This window comes from Echinops telfairi, unplaced genomic scaffold (assembly GCF_000313985.2).
Source record: "Echinops telfairi isolate 266 unplaced genomic scaffold, ASM31398v2 ScPeMD7_30;HRSCAF=105, whole genome shotgun sequence".
Lineage (NCBI taxonomy): Eukaryota > Metazoa > Chordata > Mammalia > Afrosoricida > Tenrecidae > Echinops > Echinops telfairi.
This window is the reverse complement of record NW_022103927.1, coordinates 4,658,492-4,680,543: the sequence shown is the minus strand read 5'-3', so window position 1 is coordinate 4,680,543 and position 22,052 is coordinate 4,658,492. Positions and strand designations below refer to the sequence as shown.

The 22,052-nt window shown below is 53.5% G+C and overlaps 2 protein-coding genes across 2 annotated transcripts in view; one reads left to right on the top strand and one right to left on the bottom strand.

The window, feature by feature from the left end:
- RTBDN (retbindin) overlaps positions 1–3,905 on the bottom strand; it is a 10,605-nt gene extending 6,700 nt beyond the window's left edge. Inside the window, exons 1-2 of the mRNA XM_045289707.1 lie at positions 3,702–3,905; positions 1,185–1,205 (exon numbers count right to left, since the gene is read on the bottom strand). Of these exons, the coding sequence (XP_045145642.1) occupies positions 1,185–1,205; positions 3,702–3,905 (225 nt within the window). The remainder of the gene's footprint in view (positions 1–1,184; positions 1,206–3,701) is intronic.
- A 9-nt stretch (positions 3,906–3,914) lies between these two features.
- The window catches only part of MAST1 (microtubule associated serine/threonine kinase 1), a 25,256-nt gene continuing 7,118 nt past the window's right edge, over positions 3,915–22,052 (top strand). The window contains exons 1-15 of the mRNA XM_045289706.1: positions 3,915–4,005; positions 5,520–5,608; positions 6,088–6,163; positions 8,136–8,214; positions 10,006–10,166; positions 10,269–10,344; positions 10,431–10,640; positions 13,609–13,710; positions 13,794–13,926; positions 14,006–14,073; positions 18,100–18,185; positions 18,275–18,483; positions 21,350–21,488; positions 21,584–21,716; positions 21,858–22,042. Coding sequence (XP_045145641.1) covers positions 3,923–4,005; positions 5,520–5,608; positions 6,088–6,163; positions 8,136–8,214; positions 10,006–10,166; positions 10,269–10,344; positions 10,431–10,640; positions 13,609–13,710; positions 13,794–13,926; positions 14,006–14,073; positions 18,100–18,185; positions 18,275–18,483; positions 21,350–21,488; positions 21,584–21,716; positions 21,858–22,042 — 1,829 coding nt within the window. The 5' untranslated portion in view covers positions 3,915–3,922. The remainder of the gene's footprint in view (positions 4,006–5,519; positions 5,609–6,087; positions 6,164–8,135; positions 8,215–10,005; positions 10,167–10,268; positions 10,345–10,430; positions 10,641–13,608; positions 13,711–13,793; positions 13,927–14,005; positions 14,074–18,099; positions 18,186–18,274; positions 18,484–21,349; positions 21,489–21,583; positions 21,717–21,857; positions 22,043–22,052) is intronic.

Below are 22,052 nucleotides of genomic sequence, written 5' to 3'. Positions count from 1 at the left end.
GGGGCGGTGGAGGGCCTGGGGCCAGAGTCCGAGCCTGGAGCCCACCTGGGCTGGGAGGGGGCAGCGGGGGAGCCTTGCAAAGTTATTGCCCCAGGGCTCGGGCTCGCGCCCCTCGGGGCCACCGGCGCCTCCGCAGCCATAAACATGTTTGTGCAGCAGCCTCGCCCCTCACCACCTCCGGAACCCCTCTCCCAGGCTTAGGAACCTCCTTCGGTCTCTATGCATCCTGCGATCCCACCCCCACGCCCCGCCATTCTCCCCTACTGCCCTAATTGGACCAGCACCTAGACAGCCTCCTCACCCTTCGTTCCATCCCCATCCCACCCCGCGCCACCCCCCCACAGTGATCCTCAAGTCCAGCCCAGCTTGTGGGTGGGCGGAAGCGATTTTTAGCTCCTTGCAGCCTTAAAATATGCTGGACGCAGTTGCGCAGGCGCGGGTGGCGTGGGTCCACTGCACAGAATGGGAAACTGAGGCTTGTTGTGGAGTGCGGGAAAGCTGGGCAAACCTGGGCGTCAAGCGCTCCACCTCAGGCTGGGTGGGGATTCTGAAGCTGAGTAGGGGGTCCTCTGCTCCGTCTTCAGCAGGAGTTTCAGAGGGTTAGTAGGTGTGTGTGAGTGTGTGTGTGTGTGTGTGTGTGTGTGTGAAATGTTGACCTCCAAGTAACTCTCATAGGGGAATTTGGGCCAGGTTTTCCACGGAGGCCAGCAGTGGGTGAAGCACTCGGGACCTCCCTCTATCGCAGCCTCAAGTTCTGTATCAGATAAAGCCAAGTTCTGTATCAGATAAAGCACAATCTCAGGCTGCACCCCCATCCAGTAGAATGGGGAGGGGAGGAGGAGCAGGCCCTTATTCAGTGGATCTTGTCCATCTCTAGGCTCCTCCAATTCAACATCCTGTAATTGAGAGAACTCAAGCTCCCATAACGGCTAGTGCAGCAAGAAAGATGAGGTCAGACTGCAGAAAGGACTTCCCAGGCAGCCTGGATGACGTTGAAGCCAAGGATGAGTTGGAAAGCTGATTTGCTTTCAAACAGCCCAGATGGCTTCTTCTCAGCGCCTGGGCCCCTCTCAGGTCCTCCCTGGGATTCCCTCCCCCAGGCTGGGCTGGAGGGAGGAGGAGGAGAAACTGTTCTTGGAAAAGGGAGGGAGTTGCGGCAAAACTGGTTACTGCAGCAACCTGACCCGGTCCGCGCCGTCGGGTCCCTGGGAAAAGGGCGTAAAGGGGTGGGGCCTGCATGGGGTGTATTCCCGCCTCCCAGGTCTGTGCCTACTCCCATTGGTTCAACACCACTTGAGGGTGCTCCCCCCCACCACCCTTACTCCCCCTCCCTGATCCAGAACGCAGGGCCGCACCTGGATCTTGGAAGATGTGTATGCTTTGTTTGTTTGTTTGTATGTTTGCGGGGACGGGGACGGGGGTGGAGCAGTCCTGACCTTTCTCTGTATATCTCTACCCTCCTGGCCCCAAACTACCTTACCTACGTCTTACAACTCTGCTCAATTCTTCCCTTCTGGCAAAGTTAACCATTTCGCTCCTGGGTACACTCAGGCCCACTAGTCTGGAGCGCCCAGTAGGCCCAGTATTTGGGGTTTATGGAAAGCATAGAATGGGGAAGTTCAACCGCACTTCTGCTTTACCGTCCCTTAGTAATGGGAAAAAGCAAGCAAAATCTGCTGTGGCCGAGGGGGCTCTGCGTTGGAGATGAAAGTTAGGTCTGTCACTCACGCCAGGAATTCGAGTTCTTGACCGCTCCAGTTTGTTTCTTTCCTCCATCCTAGAATGTATGGAGACTCGAGCAGATGGGACCGAGTTTAAAGACTTCTTTAAGTGACGCTTAACGGTCCCCCCGGGCTCATTCTTGAAGGTACCGGTTTTCGGAACTATGTGCCCGGAAAATCCTAGGAGAATACCCATGTCCGTCTGGAGTCCTGGACTCCTTGCCCAGAAAATCCAGGCCTTGATTTTTCTTGGGCCGTTGCGGACGTAGGACTAGTCTGGCCGGCCCAAGCTGCTGCTCATTCACGCCGATTCTGCAAAGATGGGAGGAAAACCTGGTGCGGATTTTTAGACACTCATGACTCAGAAGGGCAAGGCTGAGGACAGGGACGATTTGTCCTTTAACCCTCTCCATACATCTGTTCTCTGTACATGGTAGGAGAAAGTCTTTCTAGAGTTGGCACCCATCTCCTGTCCTGCCAGCAAGTCTATTAACGGTAACTCCTGTTCCTATGGTATAATATGCTCTGAGCAATTAGGAAGTGCTGGGCACCATTCTGAGAGGGTTGCCAGAGGAGACCTCATCTCACAGAATCCTCTTTAGGAGGTATGAACGATTGGAAGGTCATTTGTCAAGGTCACGAGGGGGCAGAGCTGGGGTTTGAACCCCGGACTTCCTGTTTTCAGAGATCCTATAAAGGATCTGGTTGGAGCATCCACAAAACGGTTTTTGGAACTCTCACGGAATCTTTCTGGCTGCAACCCTGTCTAACCACTTTCTTTTCACGTCAGCCTGGTGAGACAAGACAGGCTACAAAGTACTGTCATCTCTCTCCAAGTCGATTCTTGGAAAAGACTCTCACACTCATAGTGACCCTAGAGCTGTCCCTGAGGGTTTCAGTGGCTGCTAGTCTTGACAGGAGCAGAAAGCTACATCTTTCTCCCCTGGAGTGGCTGGTGGTTTTAACTACTGACCTTGAGATTAGCAGCCCAACCTGTAACCCACTACACCACCCTCTCCGGCTCCTGGGAATAACTTCCCAAGCACTTGACAAACAGAATGCAATTATCTTCAAATGGGGGCATGTGACATTGATAGCTACCAGTGATGTATTGTCATCACCATGATTGAAAAGTGAACACCCACTGGTTCCCTCTTCAAATCTCAGTTTGCAGCTATCCTAACTTCCTCCCTCAGCTCTGTGATTTGGGCCAGGCTGGGCAGGTTTGTTGTGGTGGTGTGGAAGCATTCATTCATTCCATATTACATGCTAAGCTCACCCCAGCTTTGAGAGCTTTCACCTTGCAGTTCCTTCTACCTAGAATGATCTTTGACTTTCCCCAGGGCTGGATCTGATCTCTCAAAGTTTAAAACCCACCTCCCCAGGGCATCCCTAGCACACCCCTCCCAGCCAATTGTCATCTCAACAACTTGCTTACTTTCATTCATAATATTTATTACTATCTAACATTTCCATTCATTTCTCCATTAATCTTAGGATTATCCGCCTCTCCCCATTGAATGCTATATACCCAAGTGAGCAGGGCTTTTTATTTGTCTTGCTCATAGCTGTGCCCCTGGTGCCCAGGGTGGGGCCTGGCATAGAGGAGGTGTCCAATAAATATTTTACTATAAAGACTCCTGCTTCATTTACACAAGCACGCGGTGACTTGCCAACTCAGAAGCCCTAACCCGGAGTTCCTCCTGTGTACTTGGCCTTGTGCTGGTGTTTGGAGGTCAGGAGAGGAATCTTCCGGGGACCCTGTCTCCCAAGAATGCTGGTGCCCAGTGCACAGTTAAGAGGGAAAGTGACTATGTGGATGACTGTGAATCCCACCCCATTCTGATCCACTAGGGGCCTTGTAGGCAGCGGCCGCTGGTCTCTGCTGACCCCTAGTCTTCGGTCCCCTTTGCCTTCCAGAAGGATCTGCCTCTGCCTCGGAAAAGCAGCAGGTGAGCCTTGGGGAGGATCGCGCGGGACTGGTCGTTCGTTCTCGGGCCCGAGGCCGGGCGCCCGGTGCGCGCCGGCGCACCGCAGCGCCCCCTCTCGGTGGGCGCCTGCCGCAGGTCCCTCCCCTCTCCCGCCCTCCCCCGCCCGCTGCGGCTCCTTCCAGCCTCCGCCCCGCGCGCTAGCTCCCCGCGCTGCCGCCGCCGCTGCCGCTGCCGCTGCCGCACCTGCCACCATGTCGCCGCCGCCGGGTCATGTCTGACTCGCTCTGGACCGCGCTTTCCAATTTCTCGATGCCCTCCTTCCCCGGCGGCAGCATGTTCCGCCGCACCAAGAGGTAGCCCCTCGATCCCCAGACTCTGCCCCAGCTCTCCGCTCGAAGCGGCCCCACTGGCTGCTGCCGCAGGGCGGGGCCCTGGATGTTGCCCCCTGTCCAGCTGCGCCAGAGCTGCCCGCGCTGCGCCTTCCCGCCGAGGAGGGGGCTGCATGGGGGTCGGTGCGGGCCGAGGCTGGGGAGGGACTGCATGCTGGCAGAGATGGCCGCCGGGGAGGGGGCTATGCTGGGCGGGGAGGGGGCTGCGCCGGGTGCCTTTGTTTGCTGGCGCTGCGGGCTTTGCAGTCAGTTGGGGGTGGGGGAAGAAGGCGAGGGTGGGGGGCTTGGCACCCTGAGAACAATAGCCGCAGCCTGCCCCCCCCACCCCATACCGCGCGCGCGCCTGGACGCATTAATATGCTCAGTCACTGTGGCCAGGGCTAGGGGAGATGGAGGTCTGGGAGCTCCTTCTTAGAGAGGGGCGATCCTGAGGAACCGAAAGAAAAGGGGGTTGTTCATCATAACAAGACTCTCCCCTCAAGAAATACAGCCTCACAATGAAAGCAGAGATACACTGCATCCTGCAGGGCATGATGTCACACAGACACACACACACAGCCCTAGTGGCCCAAATACACCCAGGAGGCTGCGTGAACACCCAGGCAGCAGCCCAAGGCACAGCTGTGTACAGATACACAGGTGCACTGCCAGTGTCACACACAAGTACTACTATGTCAGGTACACCTAGGAAGATGTCACGCGCATAGCAATCCACCACACATATGATTATGGCATCCAAGCGACACACATGTGTCTAGACATACATGTGCTGGAGGCACCTGCATGCATCCAACACACAATAACCTGCTCAGGCATGTCACATGTTGTAGGGATGCCATGATAAACGAGCACAGGAAATCTGACCGAGATGAAGGCACACCCTCAAATCACACATAGCACATGCAAATGTCCCCAGGGGATGTCACACAGAGTGACCCCGCCTGGCCTGTGGATGCACACAGCACACATCATACCCAGATACTAGGAGGTTCCCTCTCACACAAAGACAAATGTGTAGCTGAGTGGCACCCCTCGACAAGGACAAGGGACATTACACCATGTGTTACATAGACACTCAAAGGCCGGGATGTGTCACACCAGATAAACCCAGCCACTGTCACTGATGATGACTCATTAGGACATATCCTGAGTTACAGTGTTGAGCTCACATAGTGGATGTCATACCGAGAGCCCAGGACGCACGCACGGACATTTGGCTCACCGATGGTGTCACGTACATCACCACTCCTGATACACTGCTTCCATCTACGATCCTCACAGCAAATCTCGAACGTACACCTCAGACAAGCATCGCACACACACAATCAGACTTCCATGGTCGCCTCCTCCAAGCAGTCCTCTAAGTGCCTCCAACACACGGGTGGGGGATAGGGTGGGGATCTGAGCGCCTGGCTGGTCTCACGGGGTTCATGGGACTATGACCCGGGCCTGCTCTCCCTACCTCACCTCCCCCGCAGCTGCCGCACCAGTAATCGGAAAAGCCTCATTTTGACCAGCACTTCACCCACGCTGCCACGGCCCCACTCGCCACTGCCTGGCCACCTGGGTGAGACGGGTGGTAGGGCTTAGTTTGTGTGGGCTAGAGGAGGGGGATGTGGCCATGGCGCAGGGGCGGGTAGGGGGGAGGTGAGTGTCTGAGTGAAACGTCTCTGAACACTAGAGGAGCTGGCTGGGACAAGGGGCGGGGCCACCCGGGTGGGGGCGTGACCAGCGCGTAGATGAACCCACATTGGTCGGAGGAAGGCTGGGCCTTGCAGGATTGGAAATGGGATAGGGCAGAAAAAGCAGGAGCCGCGTCTGAGGGGCGGGGTCAGATGGAAGGGGCTGGGCTTATTTGGGAGTGAAAAAATCGGAGAGGCGGAGTCATAGGTAGGGGCGTGGTCAACTTCATACGTGGGCGGATCTCGACAAAAAAGGGGGGGGGACGGCTGCCAAGTGCAACCACTTTTAGGGCTTAGGAGGCTGGATGGGGTTGCATTCCCCGCACACACACCACGCCTAAAGCGCTCCTTCCTTCCGCCACAGGTAGCAGTCCCCTGGACAGCCCCCGCAACTTCTCCCCCAACACCCCCGCCCACTTCTCATTCGCCTCTTCCCGAAGGTGAGTCCTGTCCTCCGCAGGCCCAGAACCCCAGCCCAGAGGCTCCCGACCCACCGTATGGGCCGCCATCTGTTCGTCCTCCTAATTCCACCCGTACTGGGGCCTAAGGGTACCCCCAGATTGCTCCAAATTCCCAGCAGGGAGGGGCGTCCAGCCTCAGAGGCGGGGCCCAGCAGAAGGCAGGATCAATCTAGCGGGAATCGGAAAGGGACGGAGTCTCTTTTGCAATGGAGCCCTGGCGCCTGCGCTCACGTGGCCAGGGTCTCAAGACTCCGGAGCCTTCGGCTAAAGGGGCCGGGTGTTTCCATAGCAACAGGGCCGGCGAGCCGAGAGGAGATGCGCAAGCGCAGACTGTGTGGCGCCCATCGAGAGACTTGGGTCCCTGAGGTGGGGGAGGACAGCGACTATGGCTCTCTCTCCCAAGTCCCAGGAGGAGATATCAGCTTTCCCGCGGGGGTGGGGTGGGGTGTCTCAGAGTTCCCCTAAAAGCATGACCTATAGTGGAGTTGGGGCGGCTGAGAGCTCCCCCCTCCCGATGGTTTTGGAGAAACTTTCTGGGTATCACTAGGAAATCGAGAGGGTTTTCAGTGGGCATGTAGGGTGAACTATACCCCTTTCCTATCCCTCCGAGCTGAGTGGGGGAGACAGGTCAGGGACTGGGGAGCATGGCACAGGGTGATGTGGGCGTCACAGGGGGCTGTGGGGCACAAAAGGCAGCAGCTCCTGTTGGCGGGAGAGACACGAATTCCCTGAGGGCCACAGGGAGTCCATTAAACCTGCATTTGAAAAGGAACGGGGCATGGGGGGGGGCGTTGGGGGTGGGTGGGTAGACAAGTGCTTCCTAGTGCAAGGTGATGGCTTCCAGACTAACTGGTGGTAGTGCTTAGGGCGCAGAGAAGTGAGTCTGTGTCCGCGTGGGTGTGCAGATTCTATGCGGTTGTAAATGTACCGGAGAGCGCTTGCGTGTGTGGGCTTGCGTGTGAGCGAGACCGTGGGTGAGCGTGTCTATGAAGTTGTAAATGTGTGTGAGTACGTGAGGGAGGATGTGCTGAGTGCAGTTTGCGCATGTGTGAGTGGTGTAAGTCTGTGAGAGTGAGTGAGGGTGAACGAGTGTGTGTGTGAGAGAGTTTGAACGAGTGAATGCATGACTGTCCTGGATGTGCCCATGCATGACCACGCATCCCAGTGTGAGGATGTGGGTCTCTAAGCATACTGTACATTCGGAATGTCTGGGGTGTGAGTGTGGGTGTGTGAAGTGTGAATGTGTCTAGCTGTGAATGTGTATGACTTCCAGTGCGTGGCCACGCTAGTAGTCAAAATAATCCTATATGTGCCTGTGAGGTAAATGGGACTGTGAGTGCATAGACGTGTGAATGTGTGTGTGTGTGCATGCTTTTGTGTGGGTGTTATTCAGAGAGCCCATTCTCTTCTGAGAAGACCCCGGTAAGTCTGCCTCTGACAGGCTTCTCATGGGGGGTCCTCTAGGTATACTTTTGGGGTCTTGATGGGAAGACTTAGGATCCCCAGTGTCCTGTGCACTATGCAATGGGCTGCTCCTGGCAAGGTTGGTGGTTCAAGCCCACCAGCTGCTCTGAAGGAGAACAATGGGGCCATCTGTTCTCATACAGATTCACAGTTCTCCCATGTCCTTCCGGGTGGTCCTGAATGAACCTGATGAGGATGGATTGAGTATGGGAAGATGACCTTGGGTGGGCATTTCCAGTCTTCCTTGGAGCTTGCTCTGGGGGGCTTGTTTGGTGTCGGGCTGGCAGGAGAAGGGGGTCAGGAGGGACTGATCTTCCCACCATGTTTGGGGTGCCTTGACTGTCTCTTTAACCTCCTTAACTCTGAGGGGGTCAGAATCTTGGAGCAGCAGATAAGCCCCACTATTGCCCACCCTGGCTGTGGCCAGTGGAGATTGGCTGTGGCCAGGGGAGATGGGCAGTCTCTGAGCACCTTGACTGGGTTCCAGGGCGGACGGACGCCGTTGGTCTCTGGCCTCGCTCCCTTCTTCTGGCTATGGCACCAACACGCCCAGCTCCACCGTCTCGGTGAGTAGGACGTGCAGGAGGGTGGGGACGTTGGGGCAGACCTCCAGCTCACAGGCCCAGTCCCAAGCCAGCTAGCTTTAACCAGGACCTCGGGCTGCTTTCCTCCAAGGAGGTCCATCCGTCCACCTGTCCATCTACCAGCCAACTGCAGGTCCCTCTCAAAGCTGGTTGTCTGCCCTTGACATACCTTCTTTGGGGTCCTGCTCACCTCAGATTCCTCTTGCAGATGAGGATATGAGCACTCAGTGAGCTATGCTACTTGCCCAAGGGTCTGCCCAAGGGCCAGACCCAGGCCCTGCCTTTCACGCCCGTGATCTGGCCTGGATTCCAGTTACTTGACCCCTGCACCCCCAAGGTGTCTCCTTCCACCTGCCCCTTTTCTTGTCTTTGGTTCGTTCCTCCATCCGTTGGGACGTGGTTCAGCACAGTTATCACATGACTGTCATGGGGTGGATGGGCGCTCTGTGCTGGACCAAGGTCCAAGATTTCAGACAGGTCTTGCTCCTGAGGGAGGCAGCCCGGTAAGAAATCATTCACAGTGACCGGGGTTGGAGCTATGATGGTGATGGCAGAGGGGAGGCACCTGGCATAGCTGGACAGTCACAGAAGGCTTCCTGGCACAGATGACACTGAAACCAAGACCACCAAAGGGGTCGGCAAGGGTTTGGGCAGAAGAAGGGGAGAGGGATGTTCCAGGAAGCATGTTCACACTCTCCCAGAGGCCACCAGGAACTTGACACAATTGGAAAGTTGAAAGCAACCTTGCGTCGCTGGAGCTTTGGGCTGCAGGGGGAGCAACGGAGATGATGCCGGCAGGGACTTGATGGTCAGGGTGCCAGTTACCAGGGCGTGTTGTATCCTCTGTGACCAATGGTGACCACGTGTGGCAAAGTAAAACGGTACTGTGTGGGGTCTTGGTGGCTGATTCAGCATGCCCTTATTCTGAGGAGCTGCTGCATAGACTCAAAACACCAACCTTTCCGTTAGCTGCCAGAAGGTGGGAGAGGCTGAGAAATGCTTTGTGGCTTTATATCCAGTGGTGTTAGCATTTTAGTCTGAATGAGGCCATGGGCATTAAAAAGGGGATTTGTTTGTCATCGATCCTGCTTGTGAGGAACGTTAAGCAGGCGTGGGGCATGTTTCACCGGATCATTCAGGCTGCCAGCACAATCGAGTGAAGGTCCTGTGTCTGTCCACCATGGGCCAATGGATCTATGCTTTGCTCCAGTTGTGAGCCAGACACCGACCAGCTACCAAGCCGAACCAAATCCCTACATTTGAAGCAATAACAGGAATAATCAAAATGTCACTCATCAAGGGAAATCTAGATCAGGGGAAAGGGAGACAGGTTAAGAGACAGAGCATTCATTACAGGGTGTGTTCCGGGGAGGCCTCCTGGAGGAGGTGACATTTAAGTCAAGAATTACAGAAGGCAGTATAATCCATAGCAGTTGGGTTCCCAGTAGAGCGGGCAGCCAGTGCGAAGGTCCACTGCAGCTGGAGTGGAACCAGTGACATGAAGAGGAGAGGGCAAGGTGGTGACAGGACAGAGCAGACAGGGGCCCATGGCTCCGGACAGAGAGGGACTTGACTCCGTTTTAGCAGGCCACACCCATGTTGGTGTCACTGTTCATGTCTGTTTATGTCTGTCATCTGGAGTCCCCTTTGGGCCCCTGGAGACCGAAGGGATCAGACCCACATCCTGGCCTTGCCCACTGAGGCCCCAGGCCAGGGTCCCCTCGTGGTGGGTGCACCCATAGCTCTCACTGGCCCCGCCCCTGCCGCCCGCAGTCTTCCTGCTCCTCCCAGGAGCGCCTGCACCAGCTGCCCTACCAGCCCACCGTGGACGAACTCCACTTCCTGTCCAAGCACTTCGGCAGCACTGAGAGCATCACCGACGAGGATGGCGGCCGCCGCTCCCCCGCCGTGCGGCCTCGCTCGCGGAGCCTCAGGTGGGCCAGCTCCCCCTGGGAGACCGCGGTCCCCATCCATCGAGCGGGCTTGGGGGACGGTTAGAGGCGGGGAGCGGACATAGTGGCCTTCTCTCCCCGCAGCCCCGGGCGATCGCCCTCCTCCTATGACAACGAGATCGTGATGATGAACCACGTGTACAAGGAGAGGTTCCCCAAGGTGAGGCGCGGCCGTGCGGTCCCGGCGCCCGCGCGCCCCCAGGCGGCGCGCGCCGGGACTCCCGCTGGCCTCCACCCCTCCCGCAGGCCACGGCGCAGATGGAGGAGAAGCTGCGGGACTTCGCCCGAGCCTACGAGCCCGACAGCGTGCTGCCGCTGGCCGACGGCGTGCTCAGCTTCATCCACCACCAGATCATCGAGCTGGCCCGAGACTGCCTGGCCAAGTCCCGCGACGGCCTCATCACCACCGTCTACTTCTATGAACTGCAGGAGAACCTGGAGAAGCTGCTGCAGGATGTGAGTGCTTCTCTCTGCGCCTCCACTCCAGGACCAGCCCGCACCCCCGGCTCCTTCACCCCAACACCCATTCACAGAGAGAGCGTGGAGCACGCGCCCGGAGTTGGAATGGCGCTCAGGACTCGGGGTGGACGAAGGACACGTGGACCCCACCCTGAGGGAGGGAGTCTGAGGGAGGAGGCGGGATTCCAACCTCCTTCTCCCGCCTTTCAAGTCTTGACCCAAAGAGTCTCTGCAGTGTGGGCTCATAATTTCCTCCCCACCCCACCCCCCATTTAAAATATTTCTCCCCACGTTCTCTATATTTTGCTCTTTAGCATTTGGCGTTGTCTAGGGGCGCTGAGGGTTAGATGCTAGGCGGCTAACCTGAGAATTGGTGGCTCAAACCCACTAGCTGCTAGGACTTAGAAAGATGAGTCTTTGTGCGCCCATCAAGATTCATAATCTCAGAAACCTCATATAGGGTCGCTATGAATCGGAATTGTACTGAGGGCAGTGGGTTTCACCTGCTTTGGTTCGTCACCTTGAATATATTTTTACTTATCTTGCTGGTCGCCCTGGTCCACCAGTGTCAAAAACATGCCCAGAGGAAGAAGATTTTATTTGTCTGCTAGGTCACTGGTGTTCAGTGCAGCACATAGTAGGTGCTGAAGAAACGCTAGGTGAATGGATGCAATGAATGGGGACAATGACCCCATACAAGGCAGGCATCATGGATTGCATACTATGTGCTGAGCACTCACACCACAGAGACAATAACCGAATCAGATTAAGTACTTGTCTGATGCCCACCTGCCTCCTCCCTCCCCCTGGCCCCCCACTGCCCATTATAGAGGGGGAGACAAGGAATTGAGTCATTTCAGCTGATGCTAGAGCTTTGAAGCAGATAGTGTGATGACAGCGTGTAAAGTCCAGGCGGCCTCCCTGGAGGAGGTGACCTTGAAATTGGGATAAGAATAATGAGGACACGTGGCAGCAAAGAGAGGAGCCAGGAGAAGTCTGCACCAAAAAGGAAAAAAAACGTGTGCAAAGGTCCTGAGGTAGGCAAGTGGGCTGGGACGTTCCGGGAACAGAGAAGCCATGTGGCTGGACCACTGTGAGGGGAAGAGATTGGAGAAGCCGTCGAACCAGAATATCGCACTCTGGGCTCCGGGCCTCACGTTGGTGTCAGTCCTGGGTTTGAGATCCCTGGAAGTTGAGCGCACAGACTCCAAACGGCTCAGATCTGCATCATTTATTTGCTGTGCTGCCTTTGCCAGGTCACCCTCTCCCGCTCATTCTTTAACTCCACAAAGGTTTCTTAGGCACCTACTAAGGAACCCTGAATAGGAGCCCTGGTGGTGGGGTGGTTATATAGTGTGCTGCTAACTGCAAGGTCAGTAGTTCGAAACCACAAACCGCTCCAAGGGAGAAAGATGGAGCTTTCTACTCCTGTGAAGAATTACAGTCTTAGAAACCCACAGGGCCAGTTCTACCCTGTCCTATCGGATTGTTAAGAGTTCATATCAACTTGATGGCACTGAAAGAGAGAGTGAAGGAACCCTGTTGGCATGGTGAGTTACACACTGGGCTGCTAATCACAAGGTTAGCAGTTCAAATCCACTAGCCACTTGGTGGGAGAAAGATGAGGCTTTGTGCTTCTGTAAAGACTTAAAGGCTCAGAAACCCACAGGGGCAGTTCCATTGCAGCCTAGCCAGAGGGTCAGTATAATCGAGAATCAACTGGATGGCTTGGGGATTTCTTATTTTGTGGACTCAGAACCGACCTAGAAAGTGAAGGACCCAGTGGCGAGAAAGCAAGCAACATCCTTGCCCCCACCCTCAACTACACACACACACACACACACACACTGCCCCGAAGGTTGTAGCAAGACAGAAGATAAACAGTAGGTTTCAGACCCAGGACTGGGTGTGGCCAGTGATTTTAACCAGAACACTTAGAGTAGTTGCAAAAATATCGAAAGTAGGTGTAATCACACCACTGCATTTTAAGCTTCTAAACTAACAGACACAGGATTTGTTCCCATTTTGCCTCCTGGCACGAATGGAAGCAAACCCATCCGTGCTGTGTTTCTTGAAACCATGAACAATCACAAAAACACATTCCAACACCCCGGCACAGCCCTCGGGACCTGCCTTAACATTTTTTATCTTGGGGGTCTCATGGCTTCAAAATTGTGAGTTTTGAAAAGGATTGCATTACTGTAGGGGTGTTCCTGATGGCCGTGGTTTTTGTGGCTCTCCCTAGTCTCACGTTGTCCCAGTCTTGAACGACATGCTGGGTCAATGACTACAGAGCGTGCAGACGGGGTGTCATGGGCTAGGAAAAAGAAAAGGTACAGGCAGGGATGGTGGTTGAGGTGGGCACCAGGAGGTGCCGTGCCATTGTAGGGTGGCCTGGTGGGGGCAAGGCAGGCTCCCCTAGGGAAGGCACATCGGAGCGGTGACCTGATGGAGGTGAGGAAGGGAGTCGTGGGGATCTGGGGACAGATCCTGCCAGGGAGAGAGCGTAGGACCGTGTTTTGTTTTTCGTAGGACTGTTTTGAAGATGGACTGGATGAGTTGATCTGTGGGAAGGGTTTAGGCCAGTGTGTGTTATCACAGCTCACTCAAGCCCAACCAGACTTCCTGCCAGCGTGTCAATTGTGTCTCATGTTGCTCAAACTGCCCCTGTGGGTTTCAGAGACTATAAATCTTTACAGGAACAGAAAGCCTCATCTTTCTTCCGCTGACAAGCTGGTGGTTTTGAACTGCTGATCTTATGGTTAGTAGCCCGACATGTAACCTCTTCCACCCCCAGGCTCCTGTATTATGATAATAGTCATTTTTGTACCTTGTGGCCCAGCCCTCACTTTTCTCATCTGTGAAATGGGACCGTGGCCGCAGTGGACACTGTGGGCTCAGGAGGGCAGCTTGACTGAGTCAGGGAGCCAGTGAATCCCCCTCCTCCTGTGCCCCCCTGTCCCAGGCCTACGAGCGCTCTGAGAGCTTGGAGGTGGCCTTCGTGACTCAGCTGGTGAAGAAGTTGCTTATTATCATCTCGCGCCCTGCGAGGCTGCTGGAGTGCCTGGTGAGGGGGCTGCGTATCGGGAAGGGGTGGCTGGCAGGGGCCTCCACAGAGTCTGCCCTGAGCCTGTCCCTTCCCTACCCCAGGAATTCAATCCTGAGGAGTTTTACCACCTGCTGGAGGCTGCCGAGGGCCATGCCAAGGAGGGACACCTTGTCAAGACGGACATCCCCCGCTATATCATCCGCCAGCTTGGCCTTACCCGGGACCCTTTCCCAGGTGCTGGCTGGTGGGTGAAGGGGGACTGTGGGAGGTGGTCCCACCTCCAGTCCCTAGCTCACGCTCAGTCCCTCCCTAGACGTGGTCCACCTGGAGGAGCAGGACAGCGGCGGCTCCAACACGCCCGAGCAGGACGACCTGTCTGAGGTAAGGCCCAGCGGTGTTCAACACTCTGGTGTCTGGGCACGGACTCCCACGCGGGCTCTGCCCCAAGACCATGTGGTCTTCCAGCCTGAGCTTCAGCTTCCCCGTCTTTAAAATGAGAATGAGATTCACACTAACTCTTCCTGCATGGACTTTTGAGAGAGAGAGAGAGAGAGAGTGTGTATGTGTGTGTGTGTGCGCGCGTGTGTGCGTGCGTGTTAAAATACACATCATGTGACAATGTATCCCTTTGTTTTCAAATGTCTCGTTTTAATGTGTGCAACTCAGTGGTGTTGAGTATATTCAAAGGATTGTACACGCAGCACCACGTTTTCATCCACAATGTTTTCATCACCCCCAAAAGGAGGCCCCATACCCTTTTAAGTAGGCACTCTCCACCCCTCTCCCGCCCCCGACAACCACAAATCCGTATGTGTGTGTCTCTGTGGATTTGTCCGTTGTAGATATTTCATAGAAATACTCATACATTGTGGAACTTTTGGGTGGCTGGCTTTTTTTTCTTTTCTTTTTTCCCACTGAGCAGAATGTGTTTGTGGTTCAGTCACATGGCAGCGTGTCGAAGATGCTCCTTCCTTTGCTACCTGAAGGACATTGTCTTCTATGAAAGTGTCACCTCTTGTCTGTCCCAGCATCTGTTGATGAATGAATGGGTTGTTTTTCCTTTGGATCGCTATGAACATTCACATACAAGTACTTGTCTATGTACTTGTTTTCAGCTCTTTGGGGTACATGCTTAGGAATGGAATTACTGGGTCCTATGATCGTTCTCTGTGTAACTTATGGAAGACCCCAGCACAGCCCTTTCGACTGATAACAGCTCAATCCCACCCCCAGCCTCACAGTACTGTGGTGACTCTTCCAGATACCTGGTGGAAACTACCCACCATAATGGTCACATGTGTGCTTTCCCCGCATGGCCTGGCACTTTTCAACAATTTGAGGCAAAATATTAAACTCAGAACGTTTTGCCACAATACCTCGGCTTTGAGCCTTTTATTCAGAAATCAATTTCTGTGATGGAATTGGTTGGCATTGTGTGGGGCTGCCTTGTGATATGAGGTAGCTGTTCTTCTAAGTCACCATGGCCCCTGCCGACCCTTCCGAGCCTCTGACGGCACTTGCGTTTATGACCCTTGTTGGTCATGCGTATGCACTCATATACAGATATTCGTACATCTTTTCTTCATATGTATAATTTAAAAGAGTCTCACGATATATGCTATTTGTTTAATTTTTTGAATAGGTAATGGAATGACATGACCCAAAAGTCTAAAACTCTAAAAAGGTATTTATCTCTAATTGTTGTTTACAGGACTCTATGTAATTCGATTCGATCAAACTTGTTAATTGAGTGAATCAAATCTTCCTTATTCTTATTCCATTTTCTCCCCTTGATTAATCTAATAGTTTCTGAGAAATATGGATTAAATTCTTCCCTTGTAACTCTGTTCATATTTCCGTGCCAGATTTCTTTAGGCTACATGCTTAGGTGCATACAAGTTGGATATTTTTGTATCTTCTAGATAGATTGTGTGTGTGTTTATGTGCGTGTAATCCTTATGTTGTTGTCCCTGGGTAGAAAAAATGGTTAAGTCTACTCCTGAAAGAAATGCTGACAGTTTGAGCTTACCCAGAGACCCCTTGGAACACAGGCTTGGCCATCTGATACTGAAAGGTCGTTGTCTTGGAAACTCCATCAAGCAGTTCTGTTCCTGGGGTCATCATGAGTCTAAATCAACTCAATGGCAACTAACAATAACAATAGTTATGTAATAAATCTCTCCGTCTCTAATAAAAATAATTTTCAAAAAAGAGATACAGTGAAAAATCTCACTCCCGTCTTCATCCCCCACTGCCCTATAGCTCCCAAATCTGTTTAGATAGTACTGTTTGCCATTTGTATACAAAGGGTAGCGCACTGTAATACTGTCCTTTAGATTTTTTTTCTCTTTCATAAAATATGTTGGGGACTTTTCCGAACGCGTGAGCAGAAAGATTACACATCTCTATTTGCCAGCAGCACAGTATTCCTTGATACAGACGCCCACCATGCTTTTAACCAGTTTCCTGTTGATGAACTCATGATTATTTTCAGTTCTATAGTGAGCAAAGTCATACGTATGCCATTGTTCACATGTGTAAACATTTCCGTATCATGAATTCAGAAGTGGAATGGCTGGGCCAAATATGACATAATTCTGATATATAGGCTGTACCAATGTCCACTTCCAACAGCAAGGCATAAAATGCCCTGTTTCCTCAAACCGTTGCCCAAAGAGTAAGTCAGCCTTTTTGATTTTGATGTCCACCCTTAACGTGGGAAATGGTGTCTAGGAGTAGTTTTTAAATTGCTTCTCTGTCATCTAGGAGCCTTCGGGGGCATAGTGGCTACTCATTGAGCTGCAATCGCAAGGTCAGCAGTTCAAAACCAGTGGCAGAAAGACCAGGCTTTCTACTCCTGTAAAGCGTTATCGCCCTGGAAACTCCCTCAAGCAGGTCTACTCTGTCCTGTCCAATAGGGTTGCTAGGCATCGGCATCTGCTTGATGGCCGCGAGTGATCTCTCCTCGGAGACGTCTAGCGGTTTTTCATATGCTCACATGCAGTATAGGAGCCCTGGGGGTGGGTGTAGTGGGTAATGCACGGGCTGTTAACTGCACGATCAGAGGTTTGAAACCACCAGCGGCTCCTGAGAAGACTTTCTACTCCCGTAAAGAGTTACAGTCCTGGAAACTCAGGGCCGTCCTACCCTGTCCTATAGGGCAGCTGTGCGTTGGCGTACACTTGAGGGCAGGGAGTTTGGCTTTCTGAAGAAGCGCCTTATAAATGAGAACTCTCATCTTTTGTCCATTTTTCCCCTCCTAAGCCAGTTTTGGTTCCTGAGAATTGTATTTACAGAGCATCGGGCATTTTCCATCTCGGGGGCTTCCCATCATCTTTCGTAATCAAATGATGACAGGACCATGGCTTCAGAGAGAAAGTCTTAATCCCAAGTCGTCTTTTAAAAAAATTGTTTTTTCAAACATGCTTGTAAGGTAGTCAAGAGGCGCCAGAGACCAAATCAGTCGATTTGAGCAAACAGGCTTTACTGGGGAGAAAAACCCAGCCTGGGCGCAGTCCCATGGTCCACAGTGTCTGGGCCGAGGGAGTCGCACTCCAGACTACAGGAGTGGTGTTTACATTGCCTGCCGGGGAACACGTGACTGGGTTGCCTTGAGTCCGTATAAGGTAAAGTAGTCAGGGATTGGGAGATACAGGTATGTCTGGGTTTCTGGAATGTAAGGTGTCTTCCTGGTTCCGGGTGTATTCGTGCTGGGTGCAGAGCGACGGGCCGAGAACAAAGCGGGCACTGAGCCAAACGGGCCGGGAGTGAAAGAAAGAAAAAAAAAACTTGCGAAGCTGCTTTACATAGCCAGCTCTGGTCAGCTCGACAGGTGTGTGGGGGAGATTCAAGGCCACTTGCTGCCAGCTGTTTCAGCCAGCTCTGGTCAGCTCCGCATGGGTGGGGGAGATTCAGGGTCACTTGCTGCTAGAAGCCCGCCTGGTATTGATCCAGCCATACAATGCTATTGGGGACTTGTACAACTCTGATCACAATCCATACATACATCTATTGTATGTCAAGCATATTTGTACATCTGTTGCCCTCATCATTCTCAAAACATTTGCTTTCCACCTGAGCCCCTGGTATCAGCTCCTCATTTTTTCCCCTCCCTCCCCCTTCCTCATGAGCCCCTGATAATTTATTAGTTATTATTATTTTGTCATATCTTACACTGTCTGATGTCTCCCTTCACCCACTTTTCTGTTGTCCGTCCCCCAGGGGGGGTGTTACATGTTGATCCTTATAATTGATTGGGCCCAAGTGTTGATGTTGAATTCCTTCACTGTGGCACTTGGAGAAAGGACCCACCCTTCCTGTACCTCAGTCGCCCCATGCGTAAAATGGAATGATGAGAGTCTCAATGGCTCCATCATCATCATCATGGTCTCCATCTCCCCCCTCCAGGGTCGTAGCACCACCGCCAAGGCCAAGAAACCTCCTGGGGAGAATGACTTTGAGACCATCAAACTCATAAGCAACGGTGCCTACGGGTGAGCCACCCGGGGCTCTGGCAGGGGGCGGGTGGCGGAGTCTGGGTGTCTCGGAGGTGACAGCCGGTCCCCGCTCCCTCCCCCTGCAGTGCTGTCTACCTCGTGAGGCACCGTGACACACGGCAGCGTTTTGCCATGAAGAAGATCAACAAGCAGAACTTGATTCTGCGCAATCAGATCCAGCAGGCTTTTGTGGAGCGCGACATCCTCACCTTCGCCGAGAACCCCTTCGTGGTCGGCATGTTCTGCTCCTTCGAGACCCGGCGCCACCTCTGCATGGTCATGGAATACGTGGAAGGTGTGGCTGCCCCCGAGGGTACAGGGGAGATTGGACGTGCACTCTGGCCAGGCCTGTTGGGTTGCCCGTCACCACTCATGTAGCCACATTTACTACCCACTCATATACTTATCAACCTGTAGATCTAACCACCCTTGGACCTGTTTATTTACCCAGCTATTGACTGTACTTTGATCCAAGTATATCGTCATCTAAGGACCCACCCTTTCATCCGCTCATTTGCTTAGCCTTCTCATCATTCATTCTTCATCCATACATTTGATTTAGCCAACAATTTAGCTCCATACATCTATTTTCATCTATCCATCTGTTCCTCCATATTCCCAACCATCTTTTTATAAACCTGCCCGTGCATTTATCCATCTAGTTACCATCTATCATTTTTCATCCATCTTTGTGTCTAGTCAGCCATCCTACACCAATCATATCCACATCTATATTTAGCCATCTGTGTACTCAGCCATCTCGTTTTCCATCCAACCATTCATCTGTCTGTTTTTCACCTTTTCCATCCGTGTTTATGTTCATCCACATATTAACCTGTCCATCAACCAAGCCCAGCTGTATTATGTTATGGTTATTAGAACATGCACATAATTTCATGGAGTGACAGTTAGGCCACCCGCTAGGCGTAGTCAGCTATCACTCAACAGATATCTCCTGTCATCTCCCTGATGCCACATGCTGGGCTAAGTGCTGGGGGCACAGCAGGGTCCCAGACAGACACACCTCTCCCTGACAGAGGTTACATTCCGTTACATTCCGTTCTGTGTAGACAGACAACAGACAAGCAAAAGGAGACAGGTTCATTTCATGGAGTGAATGCCCGTGAAGACCCTATGTCTTGAGAGGAGATGGTGATGCTGGGGATAAGGGGCTTTCCCACGCCTGGACCTTAGCAGGGATGGGAAACTTCAGTCTCTTAGGTTTCTGGTTTGGGGTGAGCATGAGAGCAGCCAATGGAGCTTGGAGCCAAGTGAGCAAGAGGGGGCGATGAGGGCAGAGATGACAGGAGAGCTTATGCAGCCCCAGCAGCCGCCAGAATTTCTTTCTGAGTGTAACAGGAAACCACGGGGAGCGTTTACGTTGAGTTGACCTAGTCCGATTTGCGTTTGTAGAATGTCCATTTGGCTGCTGTGGGGAGGATGGAGGGACAGCCAGGGACGACTGCACAAGTCAAGACGAATGATGATGGCGATGGAGGTGGAGAGCAGTGGGCAGAATCGGGGGGGGGGGGGCGAGCACACAGCACACACGGTTGTTACCTCCCAATGTCCCAGCCCCAGAGGACCATCTGGAAGACAACCCCACTTGGTTCTCAACATAATTCTTGGTGTCAGAATTTCCTGGGGCTGTGGTCAATACAGGAGCCCTGGCGTTGAAGTGATTATGTGTTAGGCTGCTAATTGCAAGGTCAACAGTTCCAAACCACCATCCACTGGGGTGGGGGTGGGGGGACCAGGGTTTTCTACTCCTGGTAATGAATTGCAGTCTTGGAAGCTCAAACGGGCAATTCTACCTTGTTCTATAGGGTTGCTGTGAGTCAGCATCGACTCCATGGCAGTGAGGGGTTTTGTTTTGTGTGAGTGTGCAAATACAAATTCCTTGGCCCTACTCAGTCTGATACCCAGCTAATTTGGCCAAGCAGGAAGCAGAGAGGGATGGGAGAAGAGCAAGAAGGAAGGGGAAGAAGGGGAACATTTGCACATATCGAAAAGAGAAAACAAAAGAAGACAGTGTCTTCAGGAATAGCTGTATCTAGGCGCCCAATGCGTGTCATCAGGAATCTACCTCCATCTCTTGCTCTGCCCTGCCAGGTGTAGGTGTCCCTCTTGATGCAGAAGGCTAATATCTAGCAGCATTCAACTTCCCTCTTACCTGTTTAATCATCCCTGTGGGAAAAGAACTTTTATGCTCCAAAAGTTCCAAGACAAATTCACTGGATCAGATTGGATTACTTGCTGACCCAGCCACTTATGTGGAAGAAAACCTGACCCTTTGTCAGATAAAAAGGAGCAGTGGATGTTGGTGAAGGAGCCCCAGTGGCGTAGTGAGTGTTGCATTGCGCCACGAACCACAAAGTCAAAACCACCAGTCGCTCCATGGGGAGAAAGAAGTTTTCTATTTCTGTAAAGTTACAGTCTCGGAAACCCAGTTCTATCCTGTCCTATAGGGTTGCTACGAGTCAGAATTGACTTGGGGGCAGTGAGTGTGGTTTGGATGTTGGTGAGGCTGCAGTACAGACGTGCCTGAGAGTCGCTCTGCTGGGAGCCAACCATCTATGTGTTAAGGCTTTTCAGTCATCAAGGATCAGACACCAGGAGGCCATGGGCTGTGCCCTTAGAGGCCGCTTTGATGCAGGCAGCGTGAGTCCTGACCAGGCTAGTGTTCAAACTCCACAGGCACCATCACTCTGAGCATGATCAACCACTGTCTGAGCCTCGGACTCCTGGGGTGCAAAGTGGGCCCATCACACCAACTTGGGAAGCTGGATCCGTGGTGGAGAAAAGCCCAGTAGAGGGCAATTCCCACGTGGCCTGGGGAGAGGGAGCCCCCCACGCTGAGCCTCAGGTTGTCCTATCTGTACTGTGAGAGTGAACGTGCTGCTCTGAGTGTGTCAAGTAGGAGCCCTCCTGGCGAAGTAGTTCCAAGCGGGGCTGTTGGCCACAAGGCCGGCTGTTTGAAACCCCAGCTGCTCTGGGGGAGAAAAACGAGTTACAGCCTGGGAAACCCACAGGGGCAGTTCTACGCAGTCCTAGGGGGGTCTCCATGAGTCGGAGCGGACTCTATGGCCAGGGGGTTGGGTTGTGTGTGGGGGATAGGGTGTCAAGTGCTCAGCTCTGGGGTTGGGGCTCCCCTCCTGTAGGCGGGGACTGCGCCACCTTGCTGAAGAACATCGGGGCGCTGCCGGTGGAAATGGCCCGCATGTACTTCGCGGAGACGGTGCTGGCGCTGGAGTACCTGCATAACTATGGCATCGTGCACCGCGACCTCAAGCCTGACAAGTGAGTCCGCCTTTTTCCAGCCCTCCCTCCCCAGACATGGAAGGCCGAGGGCGAAAGCTGGGCCTCATTGTTGAGCCGCCCACCTGTGCCTGCAGCCTCCTCATCACCTCCATGGGTCACGTCAAGCTGACTGATTTCGGCCTATCTAAGATGGGCCTCATGAGCCTCACTACCAACCTGTACGAGGGCCACATCGAGAAGGATGCCCGGGAGTTCCTGGATAAACAGGTGTGTGTGTGGGGGCCATTGGGGGGCTCTCTGGGTGGAATGATCCCGAAGGACTGGGGGAGCTAAGGGCCTTGTCGGGGGCACGGCACCCCCTCGAGGCCCCTCCCATGGCCAGGGCGCAGGCTGACCGCCTGCCCCCAGGTGTGCGGGACCCCAGAGTACATCGCCCCGGAGGTTATCCTGCGCCAGGGCTACGGCAAGCCGGTGGACTGGTGGGCCATGGGCATCATCCTCTACGAATTCCTGGTGGGCTGCGTGCCCTTCTTTGGGGATACCCCCGAAGAACTCTTTGGACAAGTCATCAGCGGTGCGTGCCTCGTGCCTCGGTGGGGACTG